The sequence below is a fragment of the Gymnogyps californianus genome, chromosome 2 (genome assembly GCF_018139145.2).
Source record: "Gymnogyps californianus isolate 813 chromosome 2, ASM1813914v2, whole genome shotgun sequence".
Taxonomy (NCBI): Eukaryota; Metazoa; Chordata; class Aves; order Accipitriformes; family Cathartidae; genus Gymnogyps; species Gymnogyps californianus.
In genome coordinates this window covers 117739927-117761238 of record NC_059472.1, presented here as the reverse complement: position 1 = coordinate 117761238, position 21312 = coordinate 117739927, and the positions used below count along the sequence as shown (strand labels likewise).

General features: G+C 49.4%; 1 protein-coding gene across 1 annotated transcript; it reads left to right on the top strand.

The window, feature by feature from the left end:
- Window positions 1–10926: 10926 nt before the first annotated feature.
- Window positions 10927–21132, top strand: TGM4 (transglutaminase 4). The gene is made up of 13 exons (XM_050890911.1): window positions 10927–11230; window positions 11374–11480; window positions 11805–11934; window positions 12580–12698; window positions 14131–14238; window positions 14798–14972; window positions 15488–15626; window positions 15883–15986; window positions 16836–17087; window positions 17753–18100; window positions 19464–19633; window positions 20139–20275; window positions 20786–21132. Exons 1-13 carry the CDS (start codon window positions 10927–10929, stop codon window positions 20925–20927), a joined length of 2235 nt encoding a protein of 744 aa, XP_050746868.1. The 3' UTR covers window positions 20928–21132.
- Window positions 21133–21312: the final 180 nt, after the last annotated feature.

Here is a 21312-nt window from a genome sequence, read left to right as displayed (position 1 = left end):
AAGGTGAGAGCATCTCGTGCTGCTGTGAAGGAGAATGGCCTGGATGCTGCAAAGAGGGGTGAGCAGGAGTATGCTGGCTTGGTTACTTTTCAGGACAAATAGCCACAGATCCCTGCCCTCAATCTGTCCCACCATACCAAGGAGACTACCACACGTGACATCCACATGTCCAGGGGTGGGCCAAAGCCCTTGTACCCGCCGGGCTTTGGGTCTGCTCCCATACTGTTGCATGAGCTGGATCCCCAGTGCTGCACAGGACCAGCTCCTTCCTGCAAATCCTCCTGGTTTAGGAAGGTTCTCCCTTCCCACCACGCTGCGATTTCAGTCGCACTGCTGGCTGGTGGGGATGCGGCATGGCATAACCTGATCTATAGTCTGTAGACTGTGTAAATCTATGTGTATATAGACACACACACCCGCACAGACAGATGGGAGGAGCTCTTACATCACCCCTGCAGAAAGAAATCTTAACTTGAAGACAATGGCATGCAAGTTTCTGTTTTCTCACTTAGACACGTGCAACCAAACACATATCCTGTAGGTGTGAAGGTATTCTGTCAGTATTTTCCTTGTTCTCTGAAGCTGTTTTTAATATATGGATAAACTATTTTAGCCCTGATTCAATATTTGCGCTATTGATTTCCCTTCCCTTACCATTTATTTTTTGCAGCCCTCTTTTGCTTTATTTTTCCTCGTACCTCTTCATATTGTTTGCTTTAGGTGTAGTCTGTGGATACATGTCCACACTGCAATCAGTCAGTGTGGTCATACATGCACACTCGAAGCTAGTTAATGGGTCAGTGGCAGTAGGGTTGATACGGCCCTGGAGTAACTACACCCACCCCGTTGGACCCTTTCCAAGCACACACTGCAGGCTGTGGGATCGCACGGCGAGGTGTGTGGGGGGGGTCCTTCTCCCCATCTCGGGTCTCTTGATGGAGTGGGAGGAAGGTGTGAGGAGCGAGTTAGCAGGCTAGGTTCCTTCAGTGTGGAAAAGAGACAGTGGTGGTTTGTAACAGGGGCTAAGACGGTGAGTTGCATGGAGAAAGTAAGCTGGGATAGCTGTTGACTGTCTCCTCTACCACAAGGACGGGGGCTGCAAGGGAAGGTAGCAAGCAGTATCTTCGAAGCCAGATGAGCTTCTTCCTCCTACAGTATGTCATTCAGCCAAGGAACTCCTGCCTGCAGGACACCACAGAGGCTGGCAAGTTCCTCGGGTTCAAAAAGGGAGCAGTTTTATTAAAAAAAAAAAAGCTGCTGTCTGGAAGAAGTGACATGATGGAGATCTTCTTTTGTCATTTCTTGCACAAAAGTCTAAATAAGTGTTTTGCTGAGAAGCAGAAGTACCTTATCCTGAGTCATTTTAGTCCAATACATAACATAAACATCTTGGCATTGGAGCATGCTTATTTCGGTGTTTCCAGTGCAACAGATGTACCAGAGTTGAGGGTCAAGCAGTCATAGTACTGAAATCCCAAGTTCAACCTTCACACGTGGTTGCTGCTATCACAGTCCCTATATCTAGACTGATTTTGCAATTTTGCCTCTTGCATCTCAGCCAGGGAAGGGGAAAGGGATCTTGAAAAATAATGGGAAAATATATTTTAACATTATAGCATTTTGGCTTGCTGTTAAAGCAGCTCTGTATTTTTCCAAGATGGCCTGGCCTAAAACCTCAGTTTCCTGTGATGACCACAGGATTTCTCTTTCAGGGCAGGAAAAGTGCTACACAAGAGTGTTTTGCCTGAATAGTTGTAAGTCTACATTTGGTATATGTGTAGTTATGGTCTCTGTTTTATCTCTGTCTTTGCCTTCTTCAGGAGCAGATTCCCTGGGTGGTGCTGGGTTGGGCACAGAGTGATATGGTTTTCATTCCTTCTGGAGGTAAATGCCTAAAGCTAGTCACCTACATCCTTAACTTTAGGTCCAAAAACCCTCTTTCAAGGTTCAGTGAGAAGGGAACAATGGAATTTCTGTAATAATTTTATTGGCATCAGTCACTTCTCTGGTATTTGCCTGTGAGAAACTTCTTACCAGGTAGCTGGAGCCAGAGGACTTGGAATCATTTAAGATCTGGGCTTGGCCATCTTGCATCAACCCCTGACGTCTGATTGCCTGCCACAAGTTGGCTCATGTAAGATTAGAAGAGAATATGCCTGCTGGGGACACGGGATGGCCTCGGGGCATAGCTGACAGGCCACTGTCATGGCTCATAGTTGGTGTACATGAGTGAGAAGTGATCAGATCAATGCTCCTTTCAGAGTAATAGCAGCACTAGCATGTCAGGATCATTACGTGGATGAGACACGTCTCACTACTAGGAAATTCCTAATGACTGAGATACAAGCTTAATGAAATGGTGAGGGGAGGACCAATGTAGCACCTGGAATAAGGTCCAGCTCAAAAGAGACGGACCAGATCCTCGGCTGTTCTCCATCTCTGCGTTTTTTTTTCTTTTTATCCCCCCAAGACTTCTCATTACTTTTCGTTCCCTAGGCTGTGATTCAGGAAGGACTCAACATGTACTAGATGGTACATGTGGGAGCAGTCCTGCTGTGGTCAGTGGAAGGCACCTTCTCGCCGTGGTGCCCCTCAGGACCCAGACATGGGCTGTATTCCTGCGTACCTTGGTGGATGCACTGCTCACCCCCTAGCACCTCGGAGCAACTCCACGGAGCAGCTGGGAGGATAAGTTCACTTTTCCGGAGTGCTGAAAAGGAAACCTGTGGTGCTTTTGATCTCTGTTTTATTTTGAGTGTTACTCTGACTGGACATAGAAAAAAAAAGACGAAACAGAAGCAACTTGAAGCCTTGGATGGTTATAAAAAATGTAGGTTGGTACATTGCTATTATAAAAGGCAACTTCTCCATAACTAGACATGGGGTCGCAAGTGAATAAAACTCTAAAGCTAAGGATTGGGTTGCACTTCATATCGTTCCTACTTGGCATCGATATCTGTGGTCATGCTCTGGAAATTTGACTTGTTCTTGTCGTTTTTTATACACAAAATAAACAAAACCTGAGACAAAGGGCAAGCTTGTAAATAGGGGAGCAGCCACTGGGGAATTCTGATTTTATTAGTTTGCATTTTATTACATTCTTATGCCAGCTAATAAGGTGATTTACCTTGCAGCGGATAGATGCAGATAAGGCTGATAGCCTCTGGTGTCTGGTTTTGCAAGCTGGGAAGTGAGTCACTGAAGTTATTGGTAATAGGCTGGAGATTGCCTCTGAAAAAGACATCATCTCCTGCTTCTGTTAGTTAGAAGAGTATACTTTTATGAGACAGATTGAAGTGATTAACTGTTGTAACTGTTTGGGGAAAAAAAAAATTCAAAAGGGCTGGTAGTTTTCATAGCTTCACCAAGGAGGAGGAAAAAAAGCCACACTGCTGAACCTCAGCCAGCCACTCTGGCCACTCTGACCAGCAAAGACAAAAGGAGATTTGCCTGTAGGAAGGACAGAGATCACCTGCTGACAACATGAAACAAGCTGAAGCCATGTCTTTGAAAAATGTTCCTGCAGTTTAAGTTGAAATCCCTTTTCTCAGACCTTGCCAACAACTGTCTCGGAGGGTATTAGAGTTCAATGGCCTTTTCTGGCAGGGCAAGCTTGTTCGAGCCAGGGGAGGAAGCTCGTGTAGGAGCATTGTACCATATGCCAAGTTTAGTGCTGTTGAATTGAGATACTACCAGTGCATAGGAAAAGACAATGGGAGCAGGCAAGATCAGCAGCTGCACAAAGTGAAAGGAGAACTGAAAGCTAGATGCTGTCTGCTGGCATAAACCAAAAATTCCTGTAGATAGTGAAAAGGTCAGCCGCTTTCCAAGACTGAGTAGGTCATGGCAGGCCAGAAACCACACCCATTTAATTTCTACAATCTTTCCTTGAACTCTGAGGTTCAAAGTGAGGGTCAGAACATGCACACTGTTGAAATCAGCCTTTTGCAAAACCCTATAGGACTGGAAACGTGACTGACCCTGGTGAATACATGCCCTGCCTCCACCACTGACCCTTCAGCACACACCTAACAAAATTTTTCCAGGAGCAAAGTGTTACTGACATCAACCTGTTCCTGTTTGCAAAAATCTGTAGTTTTGCTGTAGGACTACTGTGTCAACACAATTTAAGCTGCCTCCAACCAAGCATGGAATGATATATATATATAAAACAGATTGAGACTGGATTAGAAAGCTACTGTCAGTGACTTCAGATGAAGTGGATTACTCTGTTGCTGCAATTAAGTGGAAACCAGTAATATACATCAGAAATGTTCAGATTACATGTATTATTGGTTATGTTATTGTAGCAACATTCCACGTATACTTTACTTCATCCCATGCTGTTTCTAAACAAAAATGTCTTTCACCCTCCAGGAGGAAAGAAATGCAGAGTAAAAGCAATGCTGAGAGGTAAATTGGGGTCGTAGTGGTTTTTTCAATAGTGAAATACGTAATTGCCAGCACATTGTCTGATGCTGAATGGTGAGTGATGCTCCGTCTACTAAGAATGCTGGCAGTTCAGATGTTCATGCAGATGTCCTGCGAGATTATGGATGTATACTGAACCCTCGGTGCCCTGTGATGCGCTAGTCATGCTCTCCAGTAAGGACACCCAAGGTACACCTGCCAGCAAGCAGTGACATGCTCGAAGGGTGGGATCTGCTAACTCAGCACCTAGCTTGCACCGACATTTCAGCACCAAATGAAACAGTCCTCGTAAAGTAAATACCTAGCTACCTGAATTGATGGAGAAAAGTCGGTGCCTTTGAAGGCTTCCACAGGGAGATATTGTTTAGGGAGATCCTACATTTAGATGTGCCAGCCTTGCAGACTGAATCCTACTTTGCTGGACCCTGGGCTGCTGCCGTGAAGGGAGGCATCGGGGGACTGAGGCTGCTTCCATGGCTAAGCCGCCTCTTCCTTTTGGGTATTCGGGGACATGTTTGTATCTCTTTCTGGCCACTGTGCCCATGTCGCTGTTGGCCTGTGTGCCACCAGCTCTCCCCTCTGTGGGGTAGACTCATCTCTCCATCTTTGGTCACCCTGAGGACCAGAGTGGCAGTGGGGCACATGGGGTCCAGCCACCTCCTGGGCAGAGATCTGTGGTACAGCTGTCAGCCAAGAGCAGCCAGCAAACGGCTCCTGATGCACCACGTTTCTTGCTCCTCCTGGACATGGCCTGTTTCTCCTCTTTCCCACCCGGTGCTCCTGCTGGGCTATCTCCCCTGGCATCCGCCTGACCCCGCAGGGAGGGGGCCAGCACCAGTATCCTTGGGCTTTCCAACCCACACGTGTAAACGCTGCATTTTAGCCCACAGCTTCAAGTGCTTCTGTCCCAAATGCGACGACAAAAATCTCATTAACTTCAAAGGAAGTTAGACTGGTCCTAATGGGGAACTCTGTTTAGGAAAAGAATTAAGTGTGTGGGGGCTGCCTTGTAAGGTTAGCCCTCGAGTTGCAGTCCCGGTAACCTGGATGTTAGGGCATAGGTGCATTCCTGTTACTCATCTAGCCCATGATTTTACTGTTTGTCAGTGAAGGGTCTGTCCACTTGTCATCTGATTGTGCAAATCCACCCTCCATGTGAGCTGGGATTTAAGTTTCGCTGTTTTTCAGGGTCTGACTATGTGCAGAGGGAGTTGTAGTCATTTTTTTTTTTTCCATGGGAACTTCCTTTCTCTAAACACCACCCCTTGGCAGTGGACCTGCTGACACCTCAGAGCGAGACACTGATAAAAAGGGCAGCCCGTCTTCCTTCTCCACACTCAGAAGCAAGCGGCAGAGGCTACTCAAGAGCTTGGAAGCTGCTGGCATCGCAGGCGCCTCGGGTCGAAACACCGACAAGAACCATGAGCGGCAACGCTGGTGAGTTTTTAACGCTCGATACGATAGCCTATATTAGATGTGTAGTTTGGCAGGTCTCCTGTGGGGATGATGGCAGCTCCGGTGGAGGTGGGGGGTTTCTCACCCCTCTGACTGCCGTGGGTGACACCTTGGGGAAAGGTGTTTCAGTGCCACCGCTGCTCACGAGGGATGGATTTGCTTTGGCTACACAAATTGTGGTTTTGATGGATTGGTAAACCAACTGAAAAATGCCACACACTTTTCATCAACCTGTAGACATCTGGCTCTAGCGGTGATAATGGGAAAGAAATGCAGCTTTTCTAAACTTGTTCTGTGTCAAGGTGAAAGGAATTTTGTTCCTTCAAGCTACTTAATTGTGTAGATTGTTGCTCTTTAGTGATGTCTGATACCATCTGACAGAAGTCTCAAAATAACTGCAAAGGGGATTTATTTGGACTTGAGCTCCGTCCCATGGCCGTCCTGCTGGCCCTATTATCAGAAGATCCTGCACCTACCTAGAAAGGTGCCTGAGTCAATCCTGTAGCAGCTGTTGAACCACCACCGCTGGCTGTGCTCCTGGGGCCAGCCCAACCCCAGGATGCCCAAAACCGCTGGGGTTTGGGGCATAGCTGAGCAGCTGTGCGTGCGGGCTGGCTGGTGCCTGCAGCGGAGCCGGGAGCGGGTCTCCACAGCTGTCAGGAGGGGAAGGGTGTCCTGACACCACTCTGAGCCCCTCCATATCACACCTCCGTTCTCTGGGTATGGATGAACTGAAATTTTTCAGGAAGTCTTGGACAGCAGCACCTTTGGGATATGATCTCACGTCTCTGGGATGTGAGAGTGTTTGCCTGGAGGTTGGGCGAGGATGGGGAGTAAATGCAGACGTCCAAATTCTGCTCTCTCTTGCAAAACTACAGTTCTCATCCTACATCCCTCCTGTCCTTCTGAGCAGCCCTTATTCCCACTGAAGCCAGGCATGCTATAAACACTCTGCTCCATATTAATTTTTTTTTAAACCCCATCACCTCATGCTCATGGAAAAAAGGCCCCAGATCCTTACCAGTGCAAAGTCCTCACGTCCCCATGTTTGTTCTGGGTGATTGCTGTGCTCTCGAAGCTCCAAACATCTCCCCAGGCAGGTAGCAATGCAATGGGGCCAGCGGGTTAGTGTAGGAAGGAGCTCTGTAAGTGATAAGTCATGGAACTAGGAGATAAAAATAAAAACACTGCCTTGAAATTTCTTCTAAAAAATAGGAAAAAAAAAATCTGACAGCGTTCAGAGTTTGGGTTTGCTTCTGGCCTGCCCCAGGAGCAAGAGCAGCCAGGGCTGCCTCTTGCAGCTTGAGCCTCCGTCCCGTGAGCAGGCGCATTCTTGGCGTGCTCAGCTCTGCTATAAATCATTAATTCCCATGTTGGCAAACCAGGGTGCCTGCAGGCAGCCGGGCACAGGGCGTGTGGGCGCCCGGCCCTGTGCCCTGGGCAGGAGGCAGAGCAGGAAGCCAAAAGCGGCACGTGGGGACTGCCCAGGGAGGGCGGGCTGCGGCCAAGCCCCCTCGGATGCAGTGATGGGCGCGCTGCCGGCTCGCTCCGCGGCATATCTTGGCGTGGGACACCGCGCCAGCCGGATCACAGGGTATCACGGGTGTGTTTGCACAGGAATAAGTGCAGCACGATTGACAGGCAGCGCTGCATGGGGACAGGTCTTTGGCACCGCGCTCTGCACTGTCAGGGCATATTCCAAGACAGCTGTTTTCTGCGGTTTTTCTCTGTGCATCCTCAACTTCAGTGATGTCCAGAAACAAGGGATGGAAATGCAGTCCCTAAGTTAGGACATGCTGGAAGGACGGATTCCCCAGGGCTCTTTCCCACAGCTATCCTATGCATTCAGCTCTCACATTCCTCGGTAGCCCTCTCCCATCACCAGGGCTGTTTTCTGGTGGCTTCTCAACCCGGCACCAAGGTTTCTGTAAGGAACAAGGTTGAGCAGCTTTGGTGGCTGGAGATTTGTTAATGCTGAGGAAGACACACTTCCCCTTCGTCCTTCTCAAGAGGGTTAAGCAATTTCAGCTGAAATTTGTTGACACAAAATGTGTCAATACACACCACACCACCACCCCCGTTGTGCAAAACATCAGCCCAAGGTTGGCATCTGGCAGGCAGCAAGCAAACAAAAAGTGCTCAAAAATTAAATCAGTTAATGAAAATTGATGGTCAATTTTAAGTCTATTTGCTGTACCACTGATAACTGTTATGTAATTAAGATAAATATGGTTTATGTAGTTACTACGAAGAAATACATGGAGGTAGTAATCTGGTGGGGATCCATGGGCAGTCAGTTCAGTTTACTGAAGGCTGCAGTCGCTGCCTGGTGCAGGTCGCAGTGGGAAACGTGCCAGTGATTTCAGCCTGCCCTGGATCCAGCCCTGCCTGTGGCACCTCTCATGCCACAGCAGCTACCAGCAGGTTTGAGCCTCTTCGGTGTTAGGGATGGCTCTTGTTGATAGGCAAGTTAGCATGGTTGCCTGGTACTGTACGAATCTGTCAAGACATTTGGTGAATTAATCCCTTCAACTATTATGCCTTTGACTTGCTGATTTCTAAGTTACCATAAGCCGTTTTAAATTTCCTGACGCTCCCATATCTTCATCTGAATCACTCATGAGCCAAGTGCTTTTGAGGTATTGTTACTCCCTACTGTTTACACGGAATTTATCCTTTAAGGATATTTAATGGGCAGGTACAAGAAAGGTTAGACACTTCCAAATATAGCTCAGCCACGTTCTGACATGCTCCGGCTTTCCCTGTCACACCTGGGCAGCCTGCCAAAGCCTGATGCAGACTCCCAAATCCCCATCTTCATTGAAAGGTGAGGGCTTTCTCTTTGCTCAAGTGTATCACCGGGCTGTGCCTCTCGGAGCTCCGCTCCTACGCCGCAGCCCTGAGCCATGAGCCCGCTGGGCACGGAGGTGCTGAGGCTTTTCCCAGCCCTGCTCCTGTCCGGAATTGCAGGAGCGGAGAGCAGCCCAGGAGACAGTGATTTTGAATGCCGTGACTTCCAAAATCAGCTGCTGTGTTGGGAATGAATGGGAGCGAGGCACCTGGCAGGGACTCTTGCTGGAGTCCAAAACTGTGCTGAAGTCAAATGGCAAAAGCACCAGCTGGCGTGAAGGGGGGCAGTGCTCTGTGGTGAGCGTGCTGCAGCAATCCTCATGGAGCAGGGACAAGCGCCTGCCTCACCCTCCGACTATTTGGCCTCGGGCTGCTGTGGAGTGCCTCTGCCTCCCTCCCTCGCTGCCCAGGGAGTCTGAGGGATGTTTGACCTCTGAGTATTTATATTATATTATATTAGATCATATTATATTATATTAGATCATATTATATTATATTATATTATACGATACGATACGATATGATACGATACGATACGATACTATACTATACAGTGCTCTGCCCCCCCATGTTTAGCATCTCCCCAGACAGGCAGCATCTCTGCAGCACAGCTGGCTCCCAGCCCCAGACCTTCCTTTGGTTACTTGGGTTGTAGGAGAAACCAAGTCCTTGGAAAAAAAAAACCTTGCAAAGATTCATATATGCAGACTTCCATAAGAGGCTGATTAATGACTGTTGTGATATTATTTGGGACTAATTTTTGAGGGTGAAATACAAAGAATCAGCTTCAGTGTCCTGACGAGCCCCATTTCCCAGGCCCTTGGCATGCCAGAGACACTGGGGATCTCAGCAATTGAGGGGAGCTGAATTTTGGCACATTTGGTTTACTCCCAGCTTCACTGTGTGTGCTATGTTTTGTAAGGAGCAATTAAAGCTACTGTCAATTATTATTTGATAATCATGAAGAATGTGTTCAATGCTAATATAAGGCTAGTCTTTGACCAGAGGGGAATACACTGAGATAAAAGTCCCAACAGTGAGGTTTAATTTTTAAGCTGCCCTGTGCTAGCTGGGAGCTGCTTGGGAGCATGACCTCTGAATGTGCCTTGGCAAGCAGCACTTTCTTCACCTGTCTGTATTACTACTACTACTATTACTACTTGTTTTAATACCTGCAATAGCAAAGAACCATTTGTAATAGTCAAGGAGATGATGCTCCATGCGTTTGGCACGGCACAGACATGCAGCAAACAGGAGTTGCTGTCACAGCCTTGGCTTTGACAAGGTGCCACCAGCAAAGCAGCTGAGCAGATGGGGGCAAGGAGAAGAGGGCTCAGGGACGTGGCAGGACCATGGGCATTGCCCACGGGGATGCTGCGGTGGTCAGGACCTTTGGTGGGCTCCTGTGCGAGACGCTCCGGGGAGCGGAGCTGCCTCGCAGCAGCTGCAGTGATGGGGTGCAGATGCACTGTCCCCGCTCCACTTTCGAGGGGGAAGCAAGACTTTCGCAGAAGCAAGACTTTCAGTATTGCAACAAAACTTGCAGTCATGCCATCTTCCTGGCTCGTGGCAGGCTGTGGAGCTGGCTCATGGCTGCTGGCCCTCCGGCCAGCTGGCAGTGTGCAAGGGTAGGCGGTGGGCCAGCAGACATGGATTGCCAAACCAGTGAGATCCCATTTGCAGCCTTTTGACTGCTGAGGAAGCAGCCCCAAGGGCACTCGGTGGGCAGCTGCCTGTGCGCGGACGTGCTGGGATGCCGGCTGGATGCCTGGCTGCTGGCAAGGGCAGAAATCCTCATGCTGCTGCCAGCTCCCTCAAGCCACTCGTTCCCCACTCACCTAGGGCCACCTCAGAGGTCAAACATCCCTCAGACTCCCTGGGCGGCGAGGGAGGGAGGCAGAGGCACGCCGCAGCAACCCGGGGCCGACTAGTCGGAGGGCGAGGCAGGCGCTCGTCCCTGTTCCGTGCGGATTGCTGCAGCACGCTCACCACTGCCAGCCTCCGTAACCCATCCCAGCAACATGACTCCCTATATATCTCTATATACATATACTAAGTATTTATATTATATTATATTATACGATACTATACTATGCTATACTTTATTTTTTTATATATATATATAAAAACTGTTATACCATCCATTAGTTGTGGCAATCCTCGACGTGATTCCTTGTGCTAGATCACTGGATGCTTAGATGTTTTGATGACTTACAGGGCTCCATTAAGAAGAAGAAAACTGTCTTTACTGAGCAATTTACCACCAATCTCTTTCTTTTTTTTTCTTTCTCCGTTTCTGCTAATGGCTTTCCAGGGGCTGATCTGAAGGTCACTGGGATTGACTTTCTCAAGAGCCAGAACTCCCGCCTGCACCACACGGATGCGTACAACATCAAGAACCTGGTGGTGCGGCGCGGGCAGGTCTTTCAGCTGCAGCTCAGCTTCAGCAGGGAGCTGAAGGCTGCTGACAAGCTGGTGCTGCATTTTGCCATCGGTAAGCGGGTCCCCCCTCCACGGCCGTCGGGCAAAGTGGGAGAGCCCCGGCAGCCTCCGGCTACCTGTTCCTGCTGCCGGGCACTGCGCGGTCGTTGCAGACCTGTGTAACCCTCCCGCATCTTGTGTTGGGTTTGTTTCCAGGTGAAAAGCCGATGAAAATCAGGGAGACCCTGATGTCGCTGAAACCGAGGCAGGAGCAGGATCTCAGCGGGTGGCAAATCTCCATCGTCAAGAACAGCGGCAAAGAGGTAGAGCCTGTGGGCAGCGCTCCCACATGGAGGGCAGCAATGCCAAGCTCGTCGGGAGCTACAGAGCAAATCCTCATAGCCCTGTCCTGCTTTCCCTTAGCTCTATAATTTTAGGTGGGCAGCAGCCTTGCCCTGTTAAATTCATTGCTCCCCCATTGTGCACGCAGGATGTGCCCCATCCCGCTGCCTTCCCCTCTCTCCCTGCACAGACCCCCATGGCCACCAGCTTCGGCACCCGTGCTGGTCCTGCGGCACCGTGCTTGTGCCATGCCTGTGGCCATGGTGGAGGGTCCATCATGCCGTCTCTCCTTGTCACCTCCCCAGTGCCTGCTGTCTGTCACCAGCTCGCCCCGGGCCCTGGTGGGAAAATACACCCTGGACGTGAAGACTGGGACTAACATTTACAAGCCCGAAAACAATGCTATCTACCTTTTGTTCAATCCTTGGTGTGAAGGTGAGTGGTCCTGCAACCGCAGGTCATAATTACTGCTGCCAGGGATTGTCCCTGGGGGACCTTTTCCTCACATTTTTCCTCCTCTCTTTCCCACCTACATTGCTTTTTCCCCGTAAAACACCGCAAGCAGCATCCTCATGGAGCCAGCAGGAAGCTGGGCAATAGCAATGAGCCAGCTCCTCGCTGGAGAGTCCCCAGTGCCGGGTTAAGGGGCTTCTCTCTGTCACCTCTGTTTGCACCTCTGTGTCACCCCTCTGTTTCCCTGGGCCAGCACAAAGGTTAACTGAGAGGACTGGGTTGGCTTAAAATCCAGATAAAAAAATAACCAGGCAAAAAACGTGTGTTGTTGGTTGGCATCAGTCCCCCAGTTCTCTCTGCTGTCTACTTAGTCCACTAAAGTGTTTGTTCAGAAAGAAGCATTTCACTAAAATAAAACAGTGGTCATATAGCAATAGTCCTACAGGGATAAAATAAAGAGTAGTCTTATAGGAAATTCTTCCACTATAGGAAAAAAAGTGAGTGCTGCACAGTCATCATTTGGTGTGAATGTTACAGACCACCAGCTCCCCCAGTTTAGCTTTCCAAAGGAAAATTTTGTATAGTGTGTGTGCAAAACAACTAACATCTGAGGTTTTCTTGCTCCAGGTGATGTCGTCTTCCTGGCTGATGAGGCGCAGAGAAAGGAGTATGTGCTCAACGATACAGGCTGCATCTATGTTGGGTCTGCATACAGCATATACAGTAGACCCTGGAATTTTGGGCAGGTAAAACACAGCTGTCTTGTCGGCATTATTACCCTTATTCGCTCTTTCTCCCTTAGGCATTCGTTTCAGTGAATCAGACCTATAAACAGTTTAAGCCCGTGAGTAGCTCAAACTGCTTGAATAATCCTGCCAGCTTCACTGGGAGGGCTCACCTGCTTAGAGTAATCTGCGTGCTTAAAGTGTTTTCCCCAGCCACAGCTGGAGAACGGGGTTTAATGGCACGTTTATAGTCAGATCACGAGACCCCTGGCAAAGGACGTGGAAACTGGGGACTGAGCATTTCTGGTTGAAAAAATTCCCATAAGGAGTCCTCCCCACTCTCATGCAACACAGTAGCTGTCGGTAACCAGCTTGTGGGCCTGACGGGAGGAAAAAAATCTGATTGTTTACCTGTTGCATCATGATCGGGAAAAAAATAGAGGAAAAGCACTGGCAGAGGTTGTCGTCGTTCAGGTGGTGCCTTCACCAACTGCAAGGTGAACTGTTGGGTGCAGGACACAATCAGCCCGCCCTCTCAGGAGGGGTGTTCCTCCACGCTGCCTCTGAGATAACTCCAGTGGAGTGGAACGACAAACTCACTCGGGCTAGCCGTAAGAGGTGGATGCCAGAGCAGGTTTATTTGCACCCCATAGAAAGCACACAGGCACCCAAACGGAGCATCCTGCACCCTATCCAGACAGTCTTCCCCACAAAAAAATGTTGGAAACTAGGTTTTTTTCTTTTTTTTTTGTTTTGTTTTGTAAGTCTGTGATTTCAAGCTGCAGAATACAAATAGCCCAGCAAAAGTGCTTGCACTGATGCCTTTTTCCCTGCGATGATGATTTCCACAAAGGGTCCAAAAGGCATTGTCCATAGGGCTGTTCCTATCCTAATATTTATTCTGCTGTTAAGCAATGAGAATTAATACTGATATTCTGCCAAGCTTCGTTGGATCAGATGTTTGACATCTCTGTGAATTGGACCTCAGGGAGCTTTATCAGCAACTGCTGATTAGGAATCTTTTGCTGTAATAATCTTCATTTATGTACCTTTTTTTTTCCCAGGGTTCATTTTGTACCTAATGTCAATAGACTGAATATCTGTAGCGCTCTTAAATTTTCATTACTCTTGTGAGTAATTTGCAGGGCTGCAGGGAGATGACGTGGGTAACTTAGGACTACTCACAGGAGTAAAGGGTCAGGTTCCAACTGTGTTTGAAAGACACGTGAGACGGGCTTTTGTCTTCCAAGGTGGGGTTTCATTTAAGCCCTTCTTTGGAGAGAACAGCTTTGGGAAGCCTCGTAGGCTTGAAAATTCAATATCATAAAGGAAGTTTAGAAGTTAGGACTAGTCAGACAGTTTCCTCCAAGTACTTAGATAGACTTTGTAGTGATTGAGCAAATTCTGTTTTAGAGTGGCGTATAAAAATGTCTCCACTTTCTCTCCAAAACAGTTTGAGGAATTCATCTTGGACGCCTGCATGTATCTGCTGGACAAAAGCAAACTCAAGCTGAGCAATAGGAGGGATCCTGTGGTTGTGTCCAGAGCCATGTCTGCTTTGGTACGCCTCTCTCAGAGAAGTGCTTTGCCCCTCCAGCTTTCCTTCCTCCTTCTTACTTGCTCTTCTTTCCCCGGGGCCTTGAACACCATTTCAGGATGCATCTGAAACGGGTTCCTTTGGGAAACCGCAAGGAAAGAGCCGGAGGCATTTTGGGTGGAGGGAAGAGGCGAGCGAAATACAGCACCTCCCCATCTCCAAAGCTTGCAGCTGCCCTGGTGGTTGTCCTTCCTCAGCAGCTGCGTTGGCAGGACCAACACAAGGGTTCTGTTTCAGGGGGCAACTGCTCCTTGTGGTGGGACCCTTCTTGGAGCCCTGGGGTTTAAGATACAAGATGCAGAGTGCAATTCAGCTGCCCTGAGCAGCGGTGCCACCTCCCTCTAGATATCCAGGTGGAGGGTTTCCAACTAGGGGAGCCCCCAGCCAGCACCAGCAGCCTTGCTGGGTGCCACAGGGCTGTGGAGCACCTGGGGAGCCAGAGGGTGGGCAGAGACCCCGGGGTTTAAGCCTCATTCAGCCTCATCCCCGTATTTTTCTCCTTTGCATGTGTGTGTGGCCACAGGTTAATGCCAATGACGACAGCGGTGTCCTGCTGGGGAACTGGTCAGGGAATTACAACAACGGGACCTCCCCTACAGATTGGATTGGGAGTGTCTCAATTTTGCAGCAGTATTACAAAACGAAGAAGCCAGTCTGTTATGGTCAATGTTGGGTCTTCGCAGGAGTCCTTACTACAGGTAAACAGTGAACTGTCTCCCTTCTCTGATGTCCTAATTACTATGCTAGTAAGCCAAATTACCGTGCCTCTGAGCACCGGAGGTGGCAGGGTCTATCATGTAAGGAGAGGCTGAGGGAGCCAGGCTCAGCCTGGAGAAGAGAAGGCTCAGGGGGTCTTATCCATGTGTATAAATACCCGATGGGAGGGAGTGGGGCAAACAGAGCCAGGCTTTTCTCAGTGGTGCCCAGTGACAGGACCAGAGGTGATGGGCATAACCTGAAACACAGGAGGTTCTGTCTGAACATGAGAAAAAAGCTTTTTTCACTGTGAGGGTGATGGAGCACTGGCACAGGTTGCCCAGAAAGGTTGTGGAGTCTCCATTCTTGGAGATAATCAAAAGCTGTCTGGACACAGTCTTGGGCACCTGCTCTAGAGGACCCTGGGTGGGCAGAGGGGTCGGACGAGATGATCCCCAGAGGCACCCACCAACCTGAGTGATTTTGTGACGCTGTGTTTTGTCTGTCTGTGCTGCAGTCATGCGCTGCTTGGGGATCCCATCCCGCTGCGTGAGTAACTTCAACTCGGCACACGACACGGAGGAGAACCTGACAGTTGACATCTACCTGAACGAATTTGGAGAAAAGCTGAACTGGAAGACCTTCGACTCCGTCTGGTACTGCCCAAGGGGTCTAACGCTTCCTACCCGCTGCGCCGCCCCGCAGCGCCATGTTTCCCAGTCCCAGCAATTCCTTTAGAATTTCCCTACTGCTTTGGGTTTGCTGTCTGGGAGAGAGAGAAAGCCTAGGGTTTCACAGGGTTACACGCAAATCCCCATTAAACCTGCCCTTACTTAAGGATTAAAGGAGGAGATTGCGACTCTTCTGGCTGTAACAGCTCACTCCTTTTCTTTCCAACCCAAACACACACAGGAACTTCCACGTGTGGAACGACGTCTGGATGAAACGGACAGACCTGCCGGTGGGGTTTGATGGCTGGCAGGCAATCGATTCAACTCCTCAGGAGCAAAGTCAAGGTAGGATTTGCCTAGAAAGGCTCTTCTGCAACTCCTGAGGGAGGCAGGGACATTTCGTATGAAAACCATGGTCCCCAGTCAGCAAAGCGTGTACTCCCCATGCACACCTTCACGCACTTGGGCAGTGACATCCTAAAGCCGGAGGTCTCACTCCTGCCGTCTCAGCCCAGGACGGGAGGAACAGCTTTTCTCAGCAGACAGAAAACCAACCTTATAGGATGCTGTGGGGACATGAATGTCATTTCAGAGGTTAGGGTGCACAGCTGGAAATCAGAGCTAATTTCTCTTTCCACCATCCTCTGATTTCTTTGGTGAAGTTGAGGACTCAAAGCAGCCTGTAGTAAGAGGTGCCACAGCTTTCCCCAGTAAAGATGCTTTCTGTAGAACTTTCCTGAGGAAGTCATGATTCCGTTCATTGGTAAATGAGAGGAGTGACTGCCAAAATTGGTGACTACTCTCCCTGCACAGATGCGGGGAATTTGGAGGCGGGAAAGAAAACATTAATCCTCAAGGCTGCGCAGAAAGTGGGGTATTGCCAGGAGATCAAACACAGGTGGCTGGACTCAATTAACTCCATCACTGAGCCATGACTTTCAAACCTTAAAATTATTTAAGTGAGGGGAAACACATAAAAGCTCTTACCAGACCTCGGTCATCTATAAAAAAGCCCAAACAGTTATGGGATAAATGGGGGCTTTTGGAGTTCATCACTGAGTTGGAGGAATATTTACTACTAGGAGTCAACTACCATGGCCACAGATTCCTGCTTGGGTGGGTCTGAGGGTGGAACAAAAATTGGAGGCTCTGCTCATATTTGGAAAAGCAAATGGTGTTGAATGCACTTTCTAGGTATTTTCCAGTGTGGTCCATGCCCACTGAAGGCTATCCGGGAAGGGGATGTGTATTTGCCCTTTGACAGTAAGTTTGTGTATGCGGAAGTGAATGCTGACAAAGTCTACTGGGTCGTCAAGAAGGTGAACGGCAAGGATAAGTACACCAGGATTAACACGGAGACCCAAGGCATCGGCGTGAACATAAGCACAAAAGCCGTAGGGCAGGACAAGCGGGAAGACATCACTGCACAGTACAAGTTCCCTGAAGGTGACTGCCCCCATCCTCTAAAGTAGTGCCAAAGAGGAGACCCCTGGCCATGTAGGTCACCCCACAATGTGTGTTTTCTCCAGGAGAAAACCACAGGGGTAGCTGCAGTGGCAAACCCCGTGTTAAGGCCTGGAGACTTGGGGGAGGAAGCGCTGCTCCTGAGCATCTTTATGCCCGCAGTGACACCTATAGGCTGCTCTTTAGGGACAGGTGCAAGCAAGCTTGCAGGCAGTGAAAGAAATGGGCTGAGTGACCAACGTAGTGGTTGGACTTGCGCTGCTTCATTTCTTCATTCTTCTTCTTTTTGTCTTTCCATTCCCCAGTCCATATTGGAAACAAAAAAACCCACATTCCCTCCCCACAGTTCTCAGATCCAGCCATGTTGTGCTAGACTTTTAAACCCTTCCCAGTGAGGAGCGGGAAATTCTTAGGCTGAAAAATTTAAGAGCATCCATCCTCTAAAAGTGTCTCCTTCAGGAAATTCTTCCAGTCCAAAATGCTACAGTTAGATCTGGTAGTAGCGTAAACCAAGAGGGTCTCCTGAGCACAGGCTGGAGGTGCCCTGCCATCCTCTCTGCTCAGCAGCAGAAGCATAAATAAAGGGAAGGTGGCTCTGGGTGAGGAGACTGAGATACAGCTATCACCCATCTTTTTTCTTCATCCAGGCTCCAAAGAGGAAAGGAAGGCCATGCAGAAAGCTTCCTCCTTCATACGCCCTTCAGGAATGACACCTCGTGCATCCTTTGCTTTGTCTGTGCCCGTGGATGATGTGGACTCCAAGCCTAGGGTCCTGCATGAGGCAGTCTCCAAGACTGGCCTCCAGCTTGAGATAACCAATAAAGAAGCTTTGTATCCTGGCAATCCCCTTGAACTGGCTATCACAGTGAAGACCTCTACTCCTGGGAGCTGGACCATCAATCTTGCCGGCTCCTGCCAGCTGCAGTCCTATACTGGGAAAGTTGAGGCCAGCCTTGGATATGTCAAGGAGACTGTCAAGCTTGAAGGCAAATCTGGTAGGCACGGGAAGCTTGCTGTGTTCTATGGACTATTTACTGTGGCAGTCTGGGGTTTCACTTGAACTGGTTCATAATAGCTCAGCTATAGGTCAATGCATGGCTCCGTACGGCACAAAGAGCAGAAATTGCCTGCCTGCTACCTACCACTCTTGTTACTGCATTTGGGAGACTCAGTTATAGACTGGGATCCCACCATAGCAGAGACCAAAATGTGAAGGCCCTGTCCCTGCTGCAGCTTCAAAAAGATGGTTAGAAATACGTCAGTGTGGGCAGACAGACGTTTTCACAGTGTGAGCGAGGTGTGCTGGAGCATCTCCCTCCCATCCTCACCGTGTAACTATCAAAAATGCCACCGCAGGCTTTGGATGCATCCGTATGGGTCAGATCCCTCACAGGATTTAGATGGCTGGAAATTTCAGCCTTTTTTTGTTCTTGTGCTTGCCACTCTAATGTTGATCAGCTGGTGGTGATGCTGGTGAGTGTTATTTTCTGAATTCTTTGCCCAAGCAAATTTCAACCTCATGACCACCTGCCTGGCTGATCCCAAGAGCTGTTTGCTGTTCATTGCATATCCTTGAGCAACCTGGGTTGCATTTCTGATCCCCAGCAATGTGACTGAAATTTGCTAAGCAAGAGACTAACAAGTGATGAATAATGAACAGCACTTGCTTATTCCAAGTGTGAGTCACTCTCGCAAAAAAAAATCTTTGCTGCTGGTGATTGCTGAGTGTTTTCACACGTATACTGTGGCTATCAAAATGCAGCAGGGTAGGACACAAAGGTAGCTACATACATTTAGAGATAAGGACAGGCTTTTTCTTTTTGATTCCCAGAAGCCAGGAAGTCTTGTGGCTAAAGCAATGTTCAGGCTCCAGCGCTGCTGATTCTGGGGCTTTTCCAAGCCACTGGAAGTTTGTCCAGGCAATTAAAGATAAAATCTGAAGTGAAAGGAAAGGTGCTAATTTTATAGCAAGCAGTGCCTCAGAGAAACCCCAAGGGACATGGGCTTAAATGTACCCAACCTCACGCTCCTCTGCCTCCTCCTGAGTGCCAGGGCACCCAGGGACGAGGCCTGCCGAGATGCTGAATGTGAGCCCAAGCCAGTGCTCGGCTTGGCAGGGAAGTGGTGTGGGCTCAGCCACCCTTCCCATGGGCTGAGTGTGCCAGGCACCACCCACCCAGCCGGGGCTTCCCCCCATGGGGACATGGCCCCAAAGGGCCCCCAGGTCTAGCCGAAAGCAGGATGGTCTCAGCAAACACGTCTCATCCCGCACCCTGGGACACCAGCCACCAGAGCTGACTTTGCCACCCGATTCCTGGGCGTGTGATGAAGCACCGAGTTGTGTTTTCTTTCCTGCAGAGATGCAGGTCCCTCTGAAAATCGCGGCCAACACGTACATGAAGATGCTGGCCTCGGTGGAAGACGAAATGCTCATCCACATCACTGCCATTGCCGAGGTCCAGGGGACAGATGACAAACTCACCAAGGAGACAACAATGACCTTCGAGTACCCCCCCATCACCATCCAGGTGAGGCAGCCGCCAGCCTGACTCCTCGGGGACGAGGGTTAAAGCCCTGCTCACTGTAACACCATGGTGGTGTTAGCATTCCCAGGGGATCTCCCAAACAGCTGCCTCCTGGGATGCTCAGTCCTCAGCATTTTATCTGGCTATTCAACCTTTATTTGAAGGTTGAAAGCAGCCATGAAATTAAGATTTTTATTGCCCCATCTAAAATGGGCAGGCAGGGGCTGCTGGAGGGAAGGGGATGGAAGAGGACAGTTTGTGCGGGGCCCATCTCCAATCCCACAGCTCCACCTCCTGAAGGAAAAACATGTTGAGAAACCAGAGAGAAGAGCTGGGAAAACAGCTGGCAGGGCAGAGCACATGATGCCACAGGAGGGTGGAAATGATATGAGGAGGTTGTCCCCCACCACGCTGGTGGTGAGGAGCAAACCTGCAGCAGCTCTGGCATCTTTATTACCCCTCTGATCCCCGGTATTCGGGTTTGTTTCTCTCGTTCCTCCTCTGCCAGATGCCAGAAACAGCCAAACTGAACAAGGAGTTCACCTGTGCCTTCATCTTCAAGAACAAGCTGAACGTGCCCCTGGACAACTGCAAGCTGCTGGTGGAGGGCTTGGGCATATTTAAGATGTCAACATTTGATGAGGGGTAAGGAGATGAGCCCAGTATGAAATGAGCATGATAGGACTCTGCTTTGTTTCTTTTTTTTATTTCCCTTGAAGAAGCAGTTAGGGGATTTGGAGTAACAGTGCCCTTTGCAAGCTATGTTTGAAACCGCGCCACATTTGGGCGCAGTCCACACCGCAGAAAGACCCAGACAGAGGTTCGTGTGCTCAGGGCATTTGGGCACAACAGGGGCTCTCCCCACGCGCCTGCTGTGATGCCGGGTGCTGCCCGGCCAGTGTGAACACAGCTGCTTCCTTCAGAGCCAAATTTAGTGTTTCAGCAGTACGGTGAAGTCTGGGGAAGGTCCCCAGGATCGCTGGGACCACCAGCCAGCGCCACCGTGCGAAGCCCCACTTGCATGTTGGTCACGGGAGAAGGGAAACACCCACCCTAAACACACGCAGCAGTTATTTCCTTAAGCGAAACGATTCGAAAGCAGCAACTAAGAACCATGACTCATGCTGGGACTATTTATTTTTTCTTTCTCCTTAGGGATGTAAAGCCTGGTAGGATCATTAAGTCCGAAATAATATGCACTCCGACAAGACTAGGAGAGAAGAAAATAGTAGCCAAGCTGACCTCGACCCAGATCAAAGGGATCTCTACAGAGAAGGCCATCACCATCATTGAGTAGGATCGGTGCCTCGGCAGGGTGTAAACAGTGGCCTTGCTAAACGCGTAGCACCGCTGCACGTCTCAGGCACTTCTTGTCTCCTTGATTGATGGATAGTACTCTCGAATTAAAGAGCAAAAATCCCATTAAGCTAAGGGAATTAAACTGACCTAAAAGGCACAGTTGCATTGCTTGCAGTTAATTGTGATTCAATAAAGATTGTTAAAATCAACTGTGTGATTGGATTGTATGATATTGCCGGGTTGGGATGGCTCCGAACCTGCAAGGGGATGTTCCCACCTCACGCCAGGGATCAGAGCTCACGAAGGTGTCAGCTTCAGCTGGCGGCGGGTGTGAGCCCAGGGGTGTTTTGCAGCCTCCTGGCTGCCGGGGCCAGCAGTGCTGT

Bases quoted from the DNA above. Each gene is read 5' to 3' on its own strand.
- TGM4 (XM_050890911.1), top strand. From the start codon at position 10,927: ATGCTTAGATGTTTTGATGACTTACAGGGCTCCATTAAGAAGAAGAAA. The intron at 11,481-11,804 runs GTAGAGCCTGTG...TCACCTCCCCAG, and splicing joins TCAAGAACAGCGGCAAAGAG to TGCCTGCTGTCTGTCACCAG. The intron at 14,973-15,487 runs GTAAACAGTGAA...TCTGTGCTGCAG, and splicing joins CGCAGGAGTCCTTACTACAG to TCATGCGCTGCTTGGGGATC.